Here is a 23,090-nt window from a genome sequence, read left to right as displayed (position 1 = left end):
CTGTAGGTTGAGAATCATAACCCACACACAATGCAAACACCCTAGGCTCTGTAGCCTGTGCTTCACCCAGGGCACTACAGAGGAGAAACGATTTTAGGATGGAAGAAGCAGCAGCAGGACCCACCACAGATACCCGTTGCCATCACCTTAAAGGTAAGGAAGTCCAGCCACAAAAGCTCAAAACGATGGGAGTTGCCATTTTGAACCCCAAGTCCTTAATAGTCCTGGAAAGCTAAGAAACACACATTAAAGTTTCCTATGAGTCACTCCCCAACCTCTCATCTAGGAGGAGGGAGAGGCCAATCCCAAGGAATGCCTCGGGCTAAGGCTGGCTTTGTTCTGACTCACGGTCTTCCTGTCTACGCTAAGGCTGCCTTTCTGAGTACCTTCCTTCCACCTCCATGCCCACTAGGATGGGTGAGATGAGTTTTGTGCCTGTACCTTCCTGGCCTACCTCCAAAGATGACTCTATAAACCCTATCCACCATGTGATGGAGTTGAGGATCTTACCATGGTCAGTAAACTCAAAACCACACAGAGTTTCAACGTGGTACACCTCACCTTCTAGAGGAGAACCAGTCTTTTGTTTCCTTCCCTGCTACCTGGAAAGGTATGACCAGAGGGAACAGGAGGCACACTGAGGACAAAGCACAAGCTGATACCTCACAAATCCTCCTCTGCCCCATGGGATATGTGTGACATTCCTCAAGCACTCCTGGCTCCCTTAAAATTAAGAGAAGGGAAAAACAAATGGTTAACTGATATAGGTCACAGTCCTCCAAGACAGGAGTCTCCATCCAGTGTACCAATGTCTTAGTGATTTACAGGGGAAAAGCATTCTTATCAGTAGCCTAACTTTCAGAGACTCATAATTCAATTTCCTGGAGGCTTAACATCACCCTCCCCTCCATGAGTGATGTGGGAACCAGAGGCTGAAGGGAGAGTAATCAAAATTACATTCCTTTATTACCTGCAGCCCACTGACAAGGACCTAAGGTAGGTGGAATATAACATTCTTCCAAGAAGCTCCCAACTGTCTTAATGTTAGTGCCTTACTAGGAGGATAAACACTTACAATAGCCAGGCTTCCAGTATCCTGTAAATCTTCCTCAGTAGATGGAAATCCTTTTGGACACCTCCCTTTGTCCTTACCTCCCCCAGCTCTCAAGTATATAATCAGCCATTTCTCACAGTCTCTGGGGCTCTTTCTGCCCATGGGTCCTGTCCTTGTGCTTTAATCAAATCACCCTTCTTGCACCAAAGATGTCTCAAGAATTCTTTCTTGCCGTTGGCTCTGGACCTCACCAACATTCCAAAACTACATCCAGCAGGCATAATGGGCATAACCAGAAACTATTGGGAAAAAGCTCGAATGCTTCTTTCCTGCCCTCTCGAAACCTCCCATGAGGAAAGGTCCTGGAATACATTCCTTTTCCTGGGCAGGGACATTCTTACTCTTCCTACAAGGTCATTATCAGTGACTTTCCGGTTCCCAGCTGCTATTCCAACATACTACATATAAAATCAAGCACCAAAAAAGCTAACAAGGAACCTGAAATTTGCCAAATTCATGGTCCGTATGACCTGGAACCTTGCATATAAAGCCAGCCTTGTATGTAATGATCACAGGGCAGAAAAGTGTCCAACGGGGGCAGAGGAGTGGCAGCATCCAAAAGTAAATCAAAATTAGTTGGACTCTAGTTAATTTGTCAGGCATCAGAGGGTTCATATGCTCCACAGAAACACTTGTGCCCTCCCATCCACTGCCCCCACATAAGGAAATTCATCAATTCCCTGCTTAAAATGCCTTTCTAAAAAGCATTTCTGTCAGAATGAATTTACACAATTCCAGTCCAGCTCCCTCCACTATCCTCCCATCACAATACCTCGAAAATACTGGTGACAACAAAGTCAAAACTCTTCATGAGACTGGAGAAGGAACAGCTGGGAAGCTTCACTCATGTTTGGGTGCTGTTCCACAAGCAATCAATTCAACTCAGAGCATTAAGGGATAAAGGATGGAAAGTTAAATTTCTCCTTCACGATATTAATCTAAAAATAGAAGCGGGCACTACTAGCATGCCTAGCTGTCCTCCACGGGGAATGCAATTGCCATGCTGGTCCAACACAGTCCACCTGGTTACAAACTTGGCTGTAGAAGCAACACCCCAGGAGGGCCTGCTCACCTCCAAGAGGACAGGAGGCTAAAAGCCAAAGGATCCCAAAAAAACCACACAAGGCTCTAATATCAACAAATATGGCCAAACCCTTTTTGAACATTTACATTACTTTTCTAAAAATTTTTAAATTCCAAGGGGTGCCTGAGTGGCTCAGTTGATTGGGCATCTGACTCTTGGTTTCTGTTGGGGTCGTGATCTCAGGGTCATGGGATCAAGCCCTGCACCAAGCTCCAGGCTCTGTGTTCCAAGTTCAGTGCAGAGTCTGCTTGGGATTCTCTCTCTCTCTCCTCTCCCTCTGCCCCTTGCCATACTCCTGTGCACTCTCTAAAATAAAATTTAAAAAAATTTTTAAATTCCATAAATAAGCATCTGTGAATTTATCTGAAATCTATCTATATTTCCCTTGTTTAAACGAAAGCAAAACCACAATATTAACATAAGCAAAAACAAGAGTCAAATAATGTGGAAACTTCTGTTACAGTCCAATTTTTGGACAGCTGTATATAAGCCTAATATTGGTCGACAAGGAACACTAACAAAAGCAAAGCTGAGGCTACCAAATGATGGATAAGATTCACATTGTGCTTCTGGGGGGGCCCTGGGGAAAGAGGAAATGAGATAGTAGCCCGCAGCTCCTGTGCATTTGAGGACCACTAGGTCCAGGGGTGCCAGGCCCCTGGGTTGGAACAGTAAAGGATTCCCTCCCTGCAATTCCAGATATGGGGATGATCTGCCTCACAAAGGCCCCAAGACCAGGTTTAAAGCCAGGGCCAGCCCCAGCACACCTGGACTCTGGTGAGTCACAGGGTCCATCCTACAGAGCAAGCTACTAGAAGTGGGTCTCCTATTCTGCAATCTGCTCTGAAAGAACAGAGAAGACAGACCACCACACGAGTGCTGGAGAGCCTGGACTTGAGGTCAGGGCTGCTATTCTCTAGCTATGTGTTCTTGGGCAATGCATTAAACTTATCTGAGCCTCAGTTTCCTCTACTGCAAAATGGGGCTATCACCACCTCTACCTGGAATGCCTTAGATAGATACTGCTCCAAATAAATTCTATAGCACCAAACACAAAATATGATTATTCTTCATCCCATTTCTAGGACTACTGCTGGTGCAGGGGAGTGGAGGGCCATTTATTGCTGTCAGCATGAATAATAAGCTAAGGGAAAAATCAGATGTCACTAAGAATCTTAAGTCATTGGAGAAAAGCTTATTTTGGAAAAATTTTAGTTGATTTTTCACTACCATCCATGGGACTTGATGTCATCAGCTGCCATGCACTTGCAAAAGACAGGCTAATTTATGATTAATTTTATGATTTTGAACAAGAGAGGGGAACTGACAATGACAGAGATTGTTACTGATCCTCCATGGGATTCCTATTCCTAAGCACAGAGAGCCAAGCCAGGAGCTGATTACTTAAGAAAAAAAAAAAAGGATTTTCAATCTGATTTTAAAATGGGCAGAAGACCCTCTTTCCCAAAGAAGACAAATACCCAACAAACCCATGAAAAGAAGCTCAATATCACTAATCATCAGAGAAATGCAAATAAAAACCACGATAAGGCATTACCTCACATCTGCTAGGATAGCTATTGGTGAGGATGTAAAGAAAAGGGAATCTTTGTGTGCTGTTGGTAGAAATGTAAATTGTTGCAGCCACTATGGGGAACAGAATGGAGGTTCCTCAAAAAAATGAAAAGCAGCCCTACTTCTGGGTACATATCCAAAGGAAATGAAATCACTATTTCCAAGAGGTATCTGCACCCCCCATGTTCACTGCTGTCTTATCCACAAAAACCAAGATATAGTAACAATCCAAGTGTCTATCCATAGCCAAATGGATAAAGAGGATGTGCCACATACACACATATAATGGAGTATTAGTCATAAAAAAAAAAAAGAAAATCCTGCCATTTGTGACAACATGGATGGACCTTGAGGGCATTATACAAAATGAAATAAGTCAGAGAAAGATACAAACTATATGATCTCACTTATGTGGGGAATCTAAAAAAAAAGGCAAACTCATAGAAACAGAGCAGAATGAGAGCTGTGAGGGGTTAAAGGGTAGGGGAAATGGAGAGATGCTGGCCAAAGGGTACAAACTCCCTGTTAGAAGATGAATAAGTTCTGGGTATCTAACGTACAGCATGGTGAAAATGGTGAGCAATACCCTACTGGGGAGCCTGGCTGGCCCATTCAGTGGAGCACGTGACTCTTGATCTCAGGGTTGTGAGTTTGAGCCCCATGTTGGGTGTAGAGATTTCTTAAAAATAAAATCTTAGGGAGGCCTGGGTGGCTCAGCAGTTTAGCGCCTACCTTCAGCCCAGGGAGTGATCCTGAAGTCCCAGGATCGAGTCCCACATCAGGCTCCCTGCTTCTCCCTCTGCCTGTGTCTCTGCCTCTCCCTCTCTCATGAATAAATAAATAAATTTTTTAAATAATAAATAAATAAATAAAATAAAATCTTAAGGGCACTGGGTAGCTCAGTAGTTGAGCATCTTGCCTTTGGCTCAGGTCATGATCTTGGGGTCCTGGGACTGAGTCTCACATCAGGCTTCCCATGGGGAGCCTCCTTCTGCCTCTCCCTAGGTCTCTGCCTCTCTCTCTCTGTGTCTCTTATGAATAAATAAAATCTTTAAAATAAACAAATAAATTTTAAAAATCTTTTTAAAAAATACTGTATTATACACTTAAAAACTGCTAAGAAGAGTAAATCTTAAATGTTCTCACCACACCAAAAGATGGTAATTATGTGAGGTGATGGATGTGTTAACCAAGCCTACTGTGGTGACTATTTCGCAATATATATGCAGATGAAATCATCACACTGTATACCTTAAACTTACACAATGTTACATGTCCAATTATATCTCATTGCAAGTGAGGGGAAGGGTGGGGAGTCTTCACAGTTTTTTCTTCCTGAAAACTGAAACACCTGGCAGAGCCTAAACACTGGTCTCTTCTACAGAACCCAGGGAAGAAATGATTGAGTTCATGTGAGTGGGCAGGATCCTCCATGGGATGATGCAGACTGGGCTGCTCAGCGGTGACCTCTGGGGCTATAAGCAAAGCATCCTCGATTCCCCGGAGGGTGTGGAAATTCTTATCCCGCTGTCCTCTACAATACTCGGGACCTAGCTGGAAAACGTGGCAGGATAACAGGCCCCACTGTCAGGGGCCACGGGTGCCTGAAGGAAAGGACACATGGTCACAATAACCAGGCATTCCCAACAGCCTGACTTTAGGCAAATTACTCACTGTCCCCTGGTCACAGCTCTAAGATTCCTTTAAGCTCTAATCTTATCAATAAACACAAAAGGGAGTTATGAATGACTGGAAACTGAAGACTCTCAGCTAAGTCCTTTTCTCCTTCTTCTTGGATTCTGAAGGTTAACAGAATGCAGAAACAAACAAAAATAAAATATATCCAGATGGCCTGTACTCAAAGACTGAAGTGGCAGGAGATGAGGTATACAGACAGGAATAGGCAAATCGCATAGAAAGAAAGAGCAGTCGCATCTGCACTGTGCAATCTGGGGTAACTCTTTTTCTCTTTTCAATAATACTTTTTCCTGTTACATTGCCTTATCAGGGATATCAGGTTGTAAACAGTCACAAGGATCTTGAGAGAAAGGTCTGAGTTACAAGATCCGTCACTGCCAGGGCCCCACAGCCCCATCGGTATGGCTCAGGTCCTATGGTAGACAGATAGGTACAGAATCAGAACCTCTACAGCTGGGCAATTCCAGAGGCAAATGTTAGGCTTCTGACTATCTGAGCTCCAAGGAACACCTTCCAGCTTGTTCCGTAGAAGAGTTTGAGTCTACCCAGAAAGGGACTAGGGATAGAAAAGGCAAGATTTCAGGGCACCGGGGTGGCTGTCAGTTAAGCATCTGACTCTTGATTTAGCTAAGGCCATGATCTCAGGGTGGTGAGGTAGAGCCCTGGCTTGGGCTCCACGCTGAGTGTGGAGCCTGCTTAAGATTCTCTCTCTCCCTCTCTCTCTGCCCCACCTCTCCTCTCTAAAAAAATAACAAGAAGAAGAAGAAGAAGAAAAAAAAAACAAGATTTCATAGCAACAATGGAATTGCTGCCAAACATTGGGACTTCTATACGCAAAGTCCCATTTGTGTATGATTTGTGAGAGAGGGGAAGGAGAGAGCAGAAGAAAATGGATGAAAGAGAAACAACACTACCTCTGTTGTCCAGAATTCTACTGGGATTCCTGTGTTTCTATAGAAAAAAAATTATCAAAGGAGAAACAACAACCCCATGCCTTAATTTCCCTTGCTTCTAAGAAGTAAAAGTAGAGTTTAGGGTAAGAAGGAGATTGACTTTTCTTTGTATTTCAATGTTGAACTAATTTTTACCTTCTGTATATATCCCATTTTGAATTTTAAATATCTATAGAGCAACTGGAGAGAATTGTCAGTGAAAACACTGACAATGCAAGAACAAGACAATTTATAGTCAAAGGTACAAGATCACAAGCTGTTGATATAAAGACTAAGGGAATAAATGCAGCCTCTGGAATTACAATAATTATGATCAATATACAGAGCAGTTACCATGTGCCAGACGGTGCTAAGAGCTTCATCTAGATTATTTCGCTGAATCCTCACCTCTACCCTACAAAATGAGATGGGTGGAATTATAATTATTCCCATTTAACATTAACAAAAACTAAAGCACAAAGAGTTTATCATTTGTGCAAGGTCCCAGCTAGCAAGTAATAGAGCCAAGACACAAACCATGTCTCACCCAGAGCTCACATGGGCTCATCTCCAAACAAAGAGAGGGTTTCCATGCTAAACATGGGCTCTAAAGTAGAGTTTGGGCATTGTTTAGATAACATCCTGGGTAGCGGGGAGAGGTTAATGCATGGGAACCGGCACAGTGCTGGAATCTGTGATGACCACACCCCCAAACATTTCCTGAGTACCTACTAAGTGCTGTGCCCAACCAGATGTGGAACAGCTATAAGCAATTAAGCTACTGCACAGAGATGGTAAAAGGACAATTATGCTCCGTTCTCCTGCCAAAGGAAGACCACACCAAAAAATGGTCTCTTCAGCCCACCCTGAATATTCCAGTCTTTAGCAACAAGAATGCTAAGTTGGTCTGGGGAAGCCAGGAGGGGGTGTGCAGAAACCATTCCCTTTGACCTTGGCTGTAGACTGGTGCAGTGGAGAAAAGGGAAATATACTGCCTTCCTCCTGGGGCAAAAGCATTTTAATTATCAGCTGAGAGGCCAGCAGAGCCATAAAACTGGCCAGCTGTCCCATTCAATCAGGCCAAAGGCCATAACAAGACAAGGCAGCATTTCTCAGGGGGCCAAAGCCCTGAGTTAAGGCAGGTTCCAGAGGGAGGGAGAGACACCGGCCTTTGCCACCAGAAGCCCAGACACAGTTGGAAGAGGCTGAGAGGTATCGATCCCCTTCTGTGGCTTCAGCTGAAATAAATCTGCCTTGATCAGTGGGAGCAGTAAAACTCCCCCTGGCTGACCTGAGGAAAGGGCTGCTCCGGGTTGCCTAAAATCCTCATGCTACTTTAAAAAGGGAAACCCACTATATGCTCTGTGCACCTAAAATAACAAGGAAGAGAAGGAAGTTTCTCCTATCCTTGGAAAGAGGAAAAAGTGCAGCCCCGTTACAGAATGTGGTCCCTGTGTGACACACGACACACGACACACGCTGTTTCATGCCATCTTAAAGAGACACTGCTCTTTTCTGTATTGCCCACGTTGCACAGATGGGGATCCTGAAGCTCCAAGATGCTAGCCACAAGCTGAATGTCAGGGCTCAAGAAGTAGCTTTAATCCAAGTCTCTCTGACTCCCAAGCCAGCGTTCCTTCCATTAGCCCACAGTGATTCCCAAAACCAAGCTTAAGGGGAAATGCTTTCTTCTCAGATCAAAATTTCCAAGTTTCCTACAGAGAGCACAAATCCTAGGGATGAGCAAGACTCAGCCTTAACATGTCTCATTTCTAGGCCTCACTGCGGCGCTCCAGCAGCTGCACCTGCAACTCTGTTGGGGAGGGGCACAGAAGCACTCAAACACTAAGTGGTCCTGAGCCCCCTCTGAAAAGGCCTTACCCTGATTCAGAGAAATGGGTGGGAAGACAATAGCAAAGTTCTGAGCCAGCAGGATGCCCCTCATTCACCCCCAAAGACAGAAATGGCATTTGATTAACAGTGTCCTGCTTCCAGGATGAAGGCTGCCCTTGGTTACTCGTGAGTCTCCCTTATGATTCATGTGACCGGAGCATCTTGTCTCAGCAAGGCCATCTGTCATGCTCTGGGCAGCAAAGGGGGAGGGGTGCACCTGTGAGCTCCCATCAACTGTTTTCTTCCTAAGCCACTTGGAGAATATTCCTGCCATCGGGAGCTTCGCCCCTGCAACAAGCAGCTACAAAGCAGGGAACCCCGGGCATATGATAGCCTGACACACAGACGGACCACAGAGTCACCCCCCCAGACACACACATTTGCCTTTTAAGTCACAGAATGTCAGTCCTGGAAAGGACCTCAGAGATCATCTCACCCAAACCTTTTATTTCACATACAAGGAATCTGAGGATCAGGGAGTACAAGATGTGCCCAGGGCAACCCGGCCCATCAGTGCCAAGGGCGGCACGTGGGCCAGTGTTCCTTCTACTGCACCAATTCTCCTCCTCCCCAGATGCCCAGTTTATAGAAGTTCTCTATAACGGTGTTGATCCATAACCTTCTCAGAGTCTTAGATTAGTCAAGGTAACAACCCTGTCTCCCAAAATGAACCTACACACATTCTGTATAGATTCCAAGGGTTTCAAGGGCACTATGTTAATAGCCCTTCCCTAATAAGAGAAACGAGTATGGCTCTACATGGAGCTGATGGGGGAATTGCAGGGGATTCCAAGGTAAAGGGATGAGCAACCTGGGGAAGAGGCTACGTTTCCTTCCTGACTCAAGACCACTCACGTCACCTGCTTGCATCTCCCTTTCTCCAGCCACATCTAACCTTGAGCTACCTCACAGGAATGAAGTAAAACACCAAGTTAGGAATTGAAATTTTTCTAAGAGACAGGGAAAAAAGGAGAGACAGGCAGGTTATTGTCTCCTTAGAGGTCCTACAACACAAACCTTGACCCTGAGCAATGACAGTGCCATAGACCAGCTGCAGAAGGTGGAGGTCACTACTGGCTTGTTGCCTAGAGAGAGATGTGGAAAAAAGAAGACCTCATAATTTGACATTCAAGGCAACAGCAGCTCAAATCAGAGGAAACAGATAAAGGGAAAGACACGAAGGAATCATCTGGAATCAGAGCTCACCCAGCTTTAGAAACCCTTCTTGTGGCGTTATAACTTAGGGGCAGAGCATTTGACTGTAGAAGCCCTTCTTGCCCTGAACCTGCCACCTCATGGAGGCTGTTTTCTCCAAGATAATAGCTCAAGGTCCAGACCAAGATCCTTCATTTTCTGCATCAACTGCAACACAGGCTTTACAGGTGTCTAAATATTGCCCAGTGTCCCATGCCACCTCCTACACCACTAAGCTGCAGAGAAGCCCCCAGAGCCACCACAGATGAAAGCACCCCAAAGCAAGCCTGGGGAAAGGATGGCAAATCTTCCACAAAGAGAACAATTTCCCTCCTGATCCTTCTCAGTGGCCCCTCAGCCCCAGCAACCACAGGAAAGGACCTTGGGAATGTCAAGGGTATCATCTGCCTCCTGAAGGGAGCCATGCACTCACTGAACATTTGAGTCTGCTAGTCTACCCGCCTGGACCGTCCTGGCCCTACCTCCCCTCACTGCTTTGTTTTGTTCCCTTTTGCTCCCTCAGGAGGTTCTTAGGCATGTCCCTATATTGTCATTCTCATGGTGCCAACACCTCCCCTCCACAGCATGCACTCAGTCCTCACTTAGGTCATTCCCTATGACCCAACGGGGAGCTTGTTAAGGGCAAGGCAAGTGTCTGTTATTGCCTACTATTATATTCTCAACACCAACCACTCAAATTATGGAAGAACCATCTCTGTGCAGGAGATGGCCATGCCCAAGGGAAAAGGGGAAAGCAAGATTCCTGGGCAAATTTGAAGAACTGAGAGCTGCAACTTGACCTCCAGGTCAGACCTCCTGGCCTCACCAAGTTTGATTGTTGCTTCATTTCAGCTTTATTTACTTATGTATTTATTTTGATTTGCAGAACATGCCTCTGTGTTCATGCAAAATGCTACCCAACAACTGAACAGAATCATCTGGAGTACATGCCTGGAGGCTGCTGGCTAACCTTAGGGACTGCCTCCTCCAATCAAAATGATCCAATTCATTGAGCGCTTGTATGTTTCTGCCAGGAAAAATCCTCAGAACATGTCCATTACCCTCCAACTTCGAAAAAAGGAACTTGTAGCAAAGAACCACAAAGACCAAAAATGGGAAGGAAAATGGGGAGAGAGATCCAGCAGTACCTAAGCCAGGTTCTGTTGGAAGTATCTCATTTGGGGATACATTCCTGAGACATAAAAAGGTATTTTACACACTTCTTAAAAAGGCCTAGGAACTGGGTTCTCTATCCAATACTTTGCTGCTTCCCAGATCCACCCTGGGAATGTTTCTTAGTTTATTTTATTGTCCTATAGGAAAAACTGCTGCTATGGCTACTCTTCATCCTTTTCTAGGAAAGCCCTTCCTGCCATATTGCTCTTGGCCGGGATCCCTGTGTCCTACATGCTTCTTCTATTAATTCATTCTTGCACATAGGAATGTGCTCCACATCAGTGTATAGGAAGAAGTACACCAGAGAGTGGAATCCGGTGGGTCACAACATTCCACAGCACATTCTCGGCCTGGAGAAATCCTACCCAGGGACCACAATCAGGGTCTGTGGCCAGTGTCCAGTCCAGGTATAACCCAGGGCTTAGAATGTTATCAACAGCCTTTGATCAAGGGCAAGATGGAAGCTGTGTCCTCCTTACACTTCCAAGAAAGCACAGCTTCCGCTTCTTTATCTTGTGAATTCTTGAGAGAAGGTTGCAAAGGGCACAAAGGAGGGAGGGATACTCTTCAGCCTTTAGTTGGCAAGAGGGGCAGCAAATCAAATCAACAATGCTAGAAGGGGGATTGTGAGGAGCATGGTGGGGAATTCACAGGGTGGGAACACCAGGAGCCCTGAGGTTGGGTGGAGCAGACTGGCAGTGAGTGTAGGCAGCAGGGGCAGTGGCCTGCTCCAGCAGCACCTGGCAGCCCACAGCTGGCTGTGGTGGACACACTGCCAGTGAGTTCCTTGGGGCTGGCATCTGAGGAGGGTGCAGAGAAGAGGGCAGAGGCACTGGAGGTTGGTAACAAGTAGACTCTGAAAATACCATCCTTGGCACCCACAACATTAGTGAACTCAGACATCAGGAAGGGGGCAGGGGCCTGGAGATTGTACAGGGGACGAAAAGCCATGTCCAGGCAAAGTCCCAGAGAATGTGGGACATCCTCTGACAAGAGAAGGGGAGGTTTCACATTTTGAGATCCTGTAATACAGCAGACCAGTTCAAGGGATACTTTCTCTATTCACTCATTTACATGTTCATGCACGTACCTGGAAGCTGAAGACACCAAATCTATTTGGAGGCACCAGGTGACTACTTAGCAATGACCACGGTGATGGGCTATTGGGAGGAAGCAGCCAGGTTTGAGCTGAGCACAGGAAAATGGGTCAGGTCTGGATGGGCAGAGACGAGGCAAGAGCATTCCTGGTGTGGCCAGTTTACCACTCACCTCTGGTGTTCAGCTATGAAACTAAGAGTGAGTCAATCACACCTTAATGAAATGTGGATGCTATGGCTCTGCGAGTAGGGGAATATTATTTCTAATTCCATAAAACCAAAGCACTACAGGGCCACAGGAAATAATGCCATGAAAGGCCCCAGCCGCCCAATGGCAGTGTGCTGGCAACACTGGTGATCAGGAACACATATGGAGGGGTCAGACCTGGCCACAAAGTCTGCTCTTAGGACCCCAGCAGCGAGCCCCTAGAGAAATGCCTGACCCCTTCTGAGCCTCAGTCTCCTCATTTGTAAAATAAATATAAAATAAAGACACAGTCTAAACGGTTGCTGTGGAAATGAAAAGAAAATCTACATGAAATACTTTGTGCCAAAAAAAGAATAAGAAAATAAAGAAATAAAGAAATACTGTGTGCCTGTGGTACCTGGGTGGCTCAGTGGTTGAGCATCTGCCTTTGGCTCAGGTCAGGATCCTGAGGTCCTGGGATCAAGTCCCTCATCGGGCTCCCTATGGGGAGCCCACTTCTCCCTCTGCCTATGTCTCTGCCTCTCTGTGTCTCTCATAAATAAATAAATGAAATCTTTAAAAAAAAAATGCTTTGTGCCTAACCTAAAGAAAGCACTCAATAAGCATCAGTTGTATTATTATTAGTAGTAGTAGTATTACCATTATTGTTGCTACATATGGGTTTGGTTTAGTTAATGGAGCATATCTAATTAGTGGAATACTGTGCAACTTTTAAATATCTTGTGGTGGAGGAATATTTATTCACACAGCGAGTCACAATATGTTGATAAGTCAGGGAGCACAAAGCATGCTACAAGCAACATGGTTATTATGATTTCCTGTGCACAGTTCTGGGTAAAAACAAATATCGATAAATGCAAAAACTGGAGAAACAGGCTGCTTTTACCTCTATGTTTTTTCTACATTTTCTAAGAAAAGGAAAGAAGTTATTTAGTAATAAAAGCAATAACACAACCTTCACTCTAGGCAAGGCTTTTCATTTTCCAAAGCTTTTTCATATGACCTCATTTTTATACTAATTTAACTTTTAACGACCGTTATCGAACTGTTATTCTTCCAAATGTCTTTAAGCCAAAATCCTGAAATCCATCTACCTACCCCTCCAAAAGGACAATCTTTCCACTAAAAGACCATCTTTCATTGACACCTTTGCTAACAATCACAGGTAGCTGGCTTCCCTCCAAATGACAGAGCAGAGACATAAATACATTTTTAGAACCAGGGCTTTTTGTACGTAGTTTTTAAAGTGACTTTTGAGTTAATGATGCAATGTGGTAAAGTAGTATGAACCATTAGCTAAATCGGAGGTCTGAGCCACACGTCCCAAGGCCTGGTTAACCTTATTTCGCTGTATGATGCCAAACATCTGAAATAAACAGTTCTTCCCAGTGCATGTCCCGCATGGTAAGACTGCCAGCTGCTTCCCCCACCAGCCCTGCTCTCCCTCTTCCTTGGTAATAGACCCTGATTATTAGCTGGGCTCACTGCCACCCATATTAAAGTCCTGCATCTCCCAGCCTCCTCCGCGCCAGCCATGGCTATATGATTACCTTCTGGCCAATTAATGCAAGCAGATGTGTTTCGCTGGACTTCTGGGAGGATCATGGGAGCCAACTCAGCTCCAGGAGCACTGTGCTTCTGTTTTTGTGCTTCTGCTTTTCCTCCTCCTTCAGGCCTGTTACTTGGACCAAGTAACTGGCATTTCAGCAGCCATCTTAGACCATAAGGCAAGCCTGAGGATGCAAGCCATGTACCGGGATGGAGTGAAAAATAGGAGCCTGGATCCCTGATGACACTGTGATGTCCTAAACCCTGCAGACTTCTTTTCAAAGACAAATGAATGTACACCTTGTTTTAGCCACTGTTATTTTGGTTTTTAGGTTAGGTGCAGTCAAACCTAAACTTATTGAGGACTATATATCAACATTGGACGCTGTATGGGTTCCACTGCCAGTTAACAGCATGTGACTTTTTTAAGTAAGTGACCAGGATAACAAAGCATTTTAATTAATCACCTTTCCATCGAGCCTTTCATAACAGTTAGATTTTTATCACCAACTACTTTCTTTTTTTTCCACAACGACAGCCCCCACACATACATACTCTTCTCCCTAGTAGGTCTAAGTCAACTAAAACATATGATTCACAAAATCTGCCCTCACGTGACAGAGACCAAAATCCAATTCTCTGGAACCCTTAAACAACAACAACAACAACAACAAGAGAAACAGACCAGCATCCCCAGGTCTGCAAAACACAGAGAAGCCGTGACTCTCCAACTGGCAGGTAAAAACTAGCACATTTCTAAAATGATTTTCCCAGTCATGTGCACAGAGCAATGGGGTAAAAACAACAGTGTCATCAAGACTCATATTGGACTCATACAATCCCAGGCAAAGAGCCACCATAGACAAATGTCAAGGCACTATCCCAGCTTCCATGTGAGATTTATAGCAGGCATCAATATCAGCACCAACCACACGGCCCAATGGACTATGCACATTTCTGAGCATACGTTACCCTGATAGGATCAAGGGTCATCCTGTACCCTGTGTTAAGTCTGACTCCCGCCATAACACAGTGCACCAGGGGGCTCCTCCCCGGCGATCCTAAAGCCCAGCAAATACAAAGAAAGAACAGAGTTTTGTCTCCTGAATGACAGAATTACACTGAGGTCTCTTGCCATCTCCTGCAGCCAGCAGAACTTTGACAAGTTAACTTTTCCTTCACAAGAGCCTAGACTTCCAAATGTAAATCTCACAGAAGGTAAAACCTTGTGTTGACAGCTTGAAATTACATTCAAATTTGAAATTTCCTGGAAGAAATGATTGGTTTTTACAATTCCATCATCCTAGCTCAAGTTCTTAAAAGGGCTCAATAGGTAAGATGAGAGCACTTTGTCTCCTTCTTCCAGCATGATAAATATACAAGAAAATTCAGCTCCTACGTCACATTTTCTACCAATACATCTACTTATTCTTACTCCATCATCCAAAGCAGTATCTAGGCAGAAATGTGAAAGGGCCACCAAAAGTTTTAATTTAATATGTTTGAAGAACAGAATCTGGGAGGAAGGAGGAGAATAATCATATTTTATGGAACTTAAATCCATCATATGCATTATATATAACGTTCCATCTTTTGCAAAGATGAACTTTTATTAAGGGAGAAGAGGGCTCAAGTAGAAGAGATAAGTAAGAAAGGCCATTTTAAAGTAACTTGGAAAGTATATTTTGTGTGTGTGTGTGTGTGTCTGTATAGTATATATATATATACCCACATTTAAATACATAGATAAATATTTACTTTAAAAATGTCTGGAAAGGGCAGCCCGGGTGGCTCAGCAGTTTAGTGCTTGCCTTCGGCCTGTGGCGTGATCCTGGAGACCCAGGATCGAGTCCCATGTCAGGCTCCCTGCATGGAGCCTGTTTCTCCCTCTGCCTGTGTCTCTGCCTCTCTCTCTCTCTCTCTCTGTGTCTTTCATGAATGGATGAATAAAATCTTTAAAAAAAAAAAATGTCTGGAAGGATATGCTAAATGTAATAGTTATACTCTCCGAAGGAGAACATTATTGGTTACCTTTCTTTTTTTTGTTTATCTGCGCTTCCTAATTTTTGTACCACAAAAACATCTACTCCACAAAAACATCTACTACTTAAATAATTTTAAAACGTATTTTTTAAAGTAAGCAGATTCACAGTAGTATCGACAGAAAAATAAACCACATCTGGAACAGCTCAAAACAAAACAAAGTCTGAAGGATTTCTGGGCTCAACACTTAAGGAGACAGAGAGCAAAGTTCCTGCAACCAACACCATCTCCCAAAACCCTAATGCCCTCTTCTCCACACAGGATGCTTAAAATGATTTTAAGCATACCCTATTTAACAAATGCTATCCTCTGTACCACACAGTGCAGGCAAGAGAGAGCACAAATGACCACACAAAAGCCGCACAGCACAGCACCTGCAGAGTCCTCCAAGGAAAGAGACTGGTTTCCACCAACTCACTATGTAATTATGCCTAACACTTGCTTTACAATCTAGTTTATGGATTCTGGATGTTTAATAAACAGTTACTTCTCAGTTCCCTGCTATTAAACACTAAGTAGTTACTACAATTAATAACACCCAGAGGCTATCAGGAGTCTATAATATGACCAGCCAGGTCATGCTCTCCCAGTGGACACTGTTACCTGAATCAGTCCCACAGCTTAAACCACATGCCTCCTCCTCTTCCTTAGCGCCCCTTCTCTGGCAGGTACCTCAAGTTGGGGTAGTCAGGTAGAATGCAAATAGGTATTAGAGCTACCTGTTGTTCCAGCAAAGAAGAAAACCCGTTTTGTAATCACAGACACACTTCCCTAAAGTGGAAAAACATATCTACCTATATATATGTGGATATATATTGCACAGCATAGCAGAATTATACACTGCCAACCTTGCCTGTTAATATGAGCTCAGAATTATTGCAAACCCCACAGCTGCCTCATTCTTCTCTTTCTAAACCAATTTTTCCTGGCATTCATTCCACCCATACCTCTCAACTCAAGGATGGAATGGTTTTAAGCAAGGAGTCTCACTGCCCACTGTGATTCCATTAGGAATCCACTCCCACTGTAGCCATGGGCTGGGTATAAAAGTGCTCTTGAGCCCTCCAGCCCCATCTCTTCATACTCACTGTTACTGGACTTAAGGTCGCGGTGGATGATGGGGACAATTGCCTCATCATGTAAGTAGTTCATGCCTCTGGCAATCTGCACAGCCCAGTTCACCAGGATGTCTGGGGGAATCCTTTTCCCAGATAACACTCTATTCAAGGGCCCTCCACGTGCAAACTCCATGACCAAGCAGAGGTTGGGTTCCTTCAGACACACCCCCCTAAGGGCAATGATGTTGGGGTGCTTCAGCATGGCGAAGAGCTTGGCCTCCTGGCGAACATTCTCTATAGTCTGGCTGATGTCCTCATCGGGGTCATGGCGAGCTGCTTTCACGGCAACCTCATCCCCTATCCAGAAAGCACGATAGACCTTCCCAAAGCCCCCGATGCCAATAATCTCTTCCAGGGTTAGCTCCGCAAAATCAATCTCTAACACTGAGAAAGAGAAGAAAAAAAGAAGTCAAAAACATTCTGAAAACACCACTGAATCACCCATTTACCTGGATGGGTAAACACAACAAGTTATCTGTTCACTTGGCTTTTTTGTCTTCCCCTATAAGGTAAGGTCCATCAAGGCAAGAAATGTGTTTAACCTATTTTATGTTGCATTATTCTTAATGACTAGCACATAAGTGGGTATGCAATAAATATTCATGTAATAATTTCTACATGGACCATCATGCAGAATGTTGTACCATGACAAACCATTTTAACTAAAGGGAACATAGAGGAAGATCATTTTTATGAGATTTATTCATTTTACTGTGTACTAGATGGTGAGAAGCATACAATCCAGTGTCAAGGCAGACACCTAACAACCAAACCATAGGTGAAAAGAGCCTTCGTAGCTGTATGATCAGATTAGGAAAACCACCAACTCCCACTGCAGGACAGGATTAAGAGGGTGAGTGGGAAGGGATTCTCAGGGAAGGCAACACTGGTAATGTGCCCTAAAGAAGACAGGGAGAGTGCCCTGCTGGCTCAGGTGGTAAAGCATGAAACTCTGGATCTCAGGGTTGTGAGTTCCAGCCCCGTGTTGGGTGTAGAGATTACTTAAAAATAAAGTCTAAAAAAAAAAAAAAAAAAAAGAATGAGTGGGAGGAATCTTATCAGGCAGCAAAGAGCAAGGTGGAAAAGGACAATCCAGGCAAAGGGAAGGTCATGAGCAGGAACACAGGGCATGAGAGTATATGGCATATTAAGAACTTCATGAAGTCCAGGGTGGCTGGATCATATGCACTAGGATAGGAAATGAAGCTCAAGGTCTTGTTGGGATCAGCTAGGTTGTGAAATGTTTTTGAAGTCATTCTGAGTGGCTTGAACTTCACACTGTGAATGTTAGGACTCATGTATTTTTAAGTAGGGGAGTGTTATTAGACTGATTTAGAAAGGACATCCATTCTGGCAGCCATCTAACCTGGAGGACAGGGAGCCTACTGCAAAAGGAACTACTAAGGAGGCCATTTGAGTAACTCAGGCATGCAGGCACCGGGGTCTGAATATCAGTAGCAGTGAAGACGGACAGTATGGAGTAAATTGGGAGGATATTTTCAAAACGGGCCTGGTGACTAAGATGTGCAGGAAAGGAGCCTCCCTGGGGACATCTTACTCTAGAAGTCACCTGCTCCACAGCTCCATCCCTGATGTTCCCAAGGACCACACCCAACCACTCATCTCCTTTCCAATGCAGAGTATGAACCTAGGGTACCTGATTATATCTTCAGCTCTGTTTGGAAAGGCTTCCATGGAAAGATAATAATAGCTACCAGTGATTATAAATCTCGGGCTAGATAAGGTGTTGCTAAATGAGTAAAGTGTTATTTTATGTTTCTCTCATGAAAACCCTGGGCTCTGTCTTCTCAGTCTCTTTGTCTTTACCTGGCTGACTCATACTCAACCCTCAGGTCTCAGCTTAAACAAAATCTCCTAGAGGACCTTTTCCTAACCCCTGCCTAAATGAGGTCAGGCCCCCACCAAACACGTCCCTAACAGTCTCTGCCTGGCAAGACCCAACAAGGTTTAATTACTTGTTCAGTGCCTGCCTTCCTGCTAGATTGTGTGATCCACAAGAGCAGATTCTTTCTGCTTTATTCACCACTGTACTCATCCTACCGAACATTCAGCAGGTAAACAACAGTCAAGTAAAATGGGGGGGGGGGGGCCTATCTCAGTAGGAAAAAAACCTCAGAAACAGAAAATAGTCACTTTGCTTTCAAAAAAAAAAAAACTAAGAAAACAAAGATATATTTCTGAACTTTTGGCAAGACCAAAAAGGAACTGCCCACTGCTGGCTGTTCTCTTCCTTCCTCAGCCAGCTACAGGATGCCTCCAACCTCCACTGACGTGCTGACAGTGCTCAAAACTCTATTCTTGCTTAACTAGAGTATTTCTGTCCTATCTAGAGCTCATATTCATTTGTATTTTACAATGCAACTGGCAGTCTGCACAAAAGAATACAAAAAGATATACCCCCAAAGTTCCAATTGTTCAAGCTTTTCATCTCATCTGGCACTCCTCTTAAAGAATAAATGTTATGGCTGGTCCTCCAGACTAACAATCAACATCCATCTAAAACCTTCCAGCGTATCTTTCACTACAGAGGCCAGAAAGCTAAGAACTACATTTCCCAGACTCCCTGACTGCTATAGGTCTGCTTCTGCCAACTACATGCACATGATATGTAAGAAAGAAGTGAGAAGAAGTTAGACACCATTTTCTTGCTGCTTCTCCTGGCAAGCATGGCTGTGGAGAAGTGGGATTTTTCTGCATATCAGTGTCCAATCATTAGCTCTGGGCAGATGTAGAAAGGAATGCTGCAGGGCCAAGTGGTTACCTAATCTCTGGACACCAGGATGTTCTTGAAATCGACAGCTTCAATGTCAACTCCTGATTCTGCACGTTCCCAATTAGAGAAGTAGTAGCTTGCTACATGGGCCAGATCTGCAATGTTCTGGGAGTTGTTCCCATAGGTCCGGCTAAGAACCCCTTCTTCCTGCCCTTCCAACAATTCTGTAAGCACCTAATTTCCTGTGCTAAACCACTTTTTGCTTAAAATAGCTTAAGTGTTTCTGGGTCCTAAAACAAATCCTGATTAGTAATTCTTGTCTTATCTATATCAATGAGAAAAACAATGTGGATATTAAAGAGCGATAAGAAACCCCCTGAGGAAATATGTAAGTTATGTTAAGAGTCTCCTTGGTCATAAGAGGAAGAAACATTCACTTTTTCTAACAGCTTTTTACCCTGATGATCTGTCTCTTTAACAAGTTTCCATTCACAGGGGAAATACCCAACTGAAGATCTGAATTTTCCTTAAGGGAATTAAGTGTTGTATTTTCTCTTACACCCTTCCTTCATTCCTCTGGTCTGAAGCATAGTTGTGAACACACAGGACGTGTTAAATATTTAAATGTAGAAGGATTTAAAAGAAGGGTTTCTGAACCTGGGTGCTGAAGGGACAGCTCCTCAGACGGCATTTCAGAGAAGACAGAAAACCTCTGTGTGGAAGGGAAAGCATTAATCTCTCTCTGGGTAGAAAGAAACTCTCAGGTTCTTGCTAACTAGGTATGGAAATATTATGACCAACCTTCAAGAAAAATATAGAACACAGCTTGCAAGCAGATAGAAGACAGAATAGCGGGGCCTAGAGGGAGGGTACTTCCTTCCCTGTGAAGAAGTCCTTTTGGGTAGGAACTACACCTTCAGTTCTCTCTTCAGAGAGAATGTGGGGCCCTCCTCCTTTCGCATTCCAGTCCAGACCTGGTTTTAAATAAGAATCAGGCCAAGTCACATTTAACACACTTTTCAGTTTCTGTGGATGGATATTTCCAAGAATATCAGGAACAGAACCTTATTTCTTTCATTTTTGCAATCAAGATGTTACTCTCTCTCAATTGTATTCTTGAAAACTAAACATATAGGCATGCTCTGGTGGGTTTGGGGCAAGTGAATGGTACACACCTTACTCATTTAAAAATCCCAAGTACACCTGAAAATCTATCCTTATATTTCTAGTGGATGCAAGGGAAAAAAAATGAAAATTAGTAATAATCTTAATCAATGCCCTCCTTTAAAATAGATACAATTCTCCTACAAGAGAAACTTTTTTTTTTTTTTAATGCCTAGGACTATCTCCCAAGATGATAAATTTGGAACTGTATGTTTTTCCTCTTTCACTAAAAAAAAGATGAGTGAGCTCCTAGGTTATTTATATTTGTCAGCCCCATGGAGAGCTAAACTTTCATATCTACATTGGAGGGGATAAAGGCACTAAATAATAGATGATTTCTAATAAATCTATTATATTTTTGTCAATAGATTTGGTAATTTCCTCCTCTTCTGTTTTGAGTAAAGTTTGAAACAAAATTTTCTATTTGAAAAGCAATATTTAAAACTAAAACTGTACATTCTTACTTAACTGAGTGTCTGCTATTCATAATCTATGTCACAATTCATGCCTCCAGAGAAGTTCAAAAGGCTAACTATGGAAAAGCTGTCAGTGGGCTTGATTTCATTCTAGGTCTTTGGAGACAAGGTTGTCAATCATTTTATTTTCCGAGGGACACTAACTGAACTGGTGGACACAGGATACCCATCAGAGCACCTGTTAGCATTTCCCACGTTCATCTTTATCAAACCATTGTACCCATTACAATTGGTATTTACATCACCAATCTCCCCTAGGGGTGACTTTTTAAGTAACTCCTTATCTTATCATTTCTTTATCTCCTGATATTTTTTTAAGTTTTATTTATTTAAATAACCTCTACATCCCATGTAGCGCTTGAACTCATGACCCTGAGCTCAAGAGTCACAGGCTCTACCAGCTGACACCCCTATCAAGGCACCCCTATCTCCTGGTATTTCATACAGTATCTACCTTTTGCTAGGCACTCACATTGGCTTTTGAATGGAATTAAATTTTCTGAATTACCAAGAGTTAATTCCATTCAAGTTTAGAACTCCTGATGAGACCAAATAAAATAACTTACCAGGGCCTTCAAATGTCATGTTCTTCAAGTCAATTCTTTTAATAAGCACAAAGTACTTCCTACCTTCTCACTGTCTGAGTTCTAGATACAGGAAACTAGTCTATCTAGAGAAGGAGCTGCTAATGTAGCACACTGTGGAAAAGTCTGGTGTTCTGCAGATGAGTTTGTCCAGCCCAAGTCATATTCACTCCTGACTGTCTGACAGCTGGGGGCACAAAGATGGAAGAAACAGAATTCCTGCTCATGAACCTCATATAGCTCTCCTACTTTGACATTAGCTGTATAAAAATAAAAAAAAATCACAGAACGGCACCCATAAAGAAACTCAAACCTCTAATTTATGTGTTAAAAAAAAAAATGGACTATGTCTAATACGCCAGGCCATTCTTCCAATATCTCTTCCAATATATAAGACCAAGTTCATCTTCATTCAGCACTATTTCAGACACTACCTTAGAACCCTTACTTAGCCTTCATCTTTCCAGTACTAGAGCCAAAAAGATTTGACACCCAAAAACCACTTAAAATCATCTGTCTCCTCCAGGCATTATAAAGATCCAAATGTAGAAACAGGAACTTTTACAGTGAATGAGAGGGAGACAGAAACAAAGGGGAACTAAGGATCTGAACATCAGTTTGATAGTCCAACACCAATAAAAAAAGGAGAATAGAAAAATAAGGAAAGAGGTTATGATATTCCTACTACGTGATGGTATTTAAAGAAAACATCTTAAATAAAGTAAAAGAATTGTTCAGGTGAAACTAAGTTATAGGACCAAAAGATAAGTGTTACGAATGAAATTTAAACTAAATGCCTGAAGTTGGCCCCTGGTAACAATTCTTTTAAACTAACTAAAAAGCAAAGTATGCAAAATATGGAATAAACAACAATATGTATTAACAACTTTTAGCAAGGAAGAAATTATGGAAATCATCAAATATAAAACAGTGTAAACTGCACAAGAAGACATTTACATCGTCTAAAACCACCTAGCAGAACTGATTAAGGCATTCCAATGGCAATATAACTCCTTTGGAAAAAAAAAAAAAAAAAAGGAAACTTCATTGCAGGGTGTAGAACAGGGGGCTCCTGGGAAATTGGTGAAAACCAGGACGCTGGAAGAAAGGCTCTTGGAGGGACCCGTGGGTATGGTCCCCCTGAGATTTGGCAAACACCAAATATAGGCAAGGATCTAGGGTGAGAAGAGAGGAGAAAATGTATTATCTGAACAGCCTGGGTGTCAAGGGACTGGGATTTAGCCACTGTACCTTGTGCTCCTGATCTCTCAAGGGGGAAAGGCATACTTTTCCCTCTCCGAGCATTTCTCCACTCATCACCTGCTTCTGCACACATTCGCACCCTTCTCAGCACATCATTCAGTGAGACTCCTAAAGGTACAACTTCTGAGCTACAAGATGCGATCCAGGACATCAACACGACATTGCAAAGACACTTGAGCCTTGAATTCA

General features: G+C 43.4%; 1 protein-coding gene across 3 annotated transcripts in view; it reads right to left on the bottom strand.

Moving 5' to 3' along the window:
* Positions 1 to 23,090, bottom strand: part of MAP3K9 (mitogen-activated protein kinase kinase kinase 9) — a 75,250-nt gene that overhangs the window by 50,919 nt on the left and 1,241 nt on the right. For 2 of the 3 annotated variants that reach the window (XM_041759423.1, XM_041759424.1), the window contains exon 2: positions 16,651 to 17,064. In XM_041759423.1, the coding sequence (XP_041615357.1) occupies positions 16,651 to 17,064 (414 nt within the window). Of the gene's footprint in view, positions 1 to 16,650; positions 17,065 to 22,889; positions 23,030 to 23,090 lie in introns of all 3 variants that reach the window. The other variant, XM_041759422.1, reaches the window with a different exon arrangement.

The sequence above is a fragment of the Vulpes lagopus genome, chromosome 6 (assembly GCF_018345385.1).
Source record: "Vulpes lagopus strain Blue_001 chromosome 6, ASM1834538v1, whole genome shotgun sequence".
Taxonomy (NCBI): domain Eukaryota; kingdom Metazoa; phylum Chordata; class Mammalia; order Carnivora; family Canidae; genus Vulpes; species Vulpes lagopus.
Note: the sequence above shows the minus strand (reverse complement) of the source record. Positions and strands in the feature narration are given on the sequence as shown.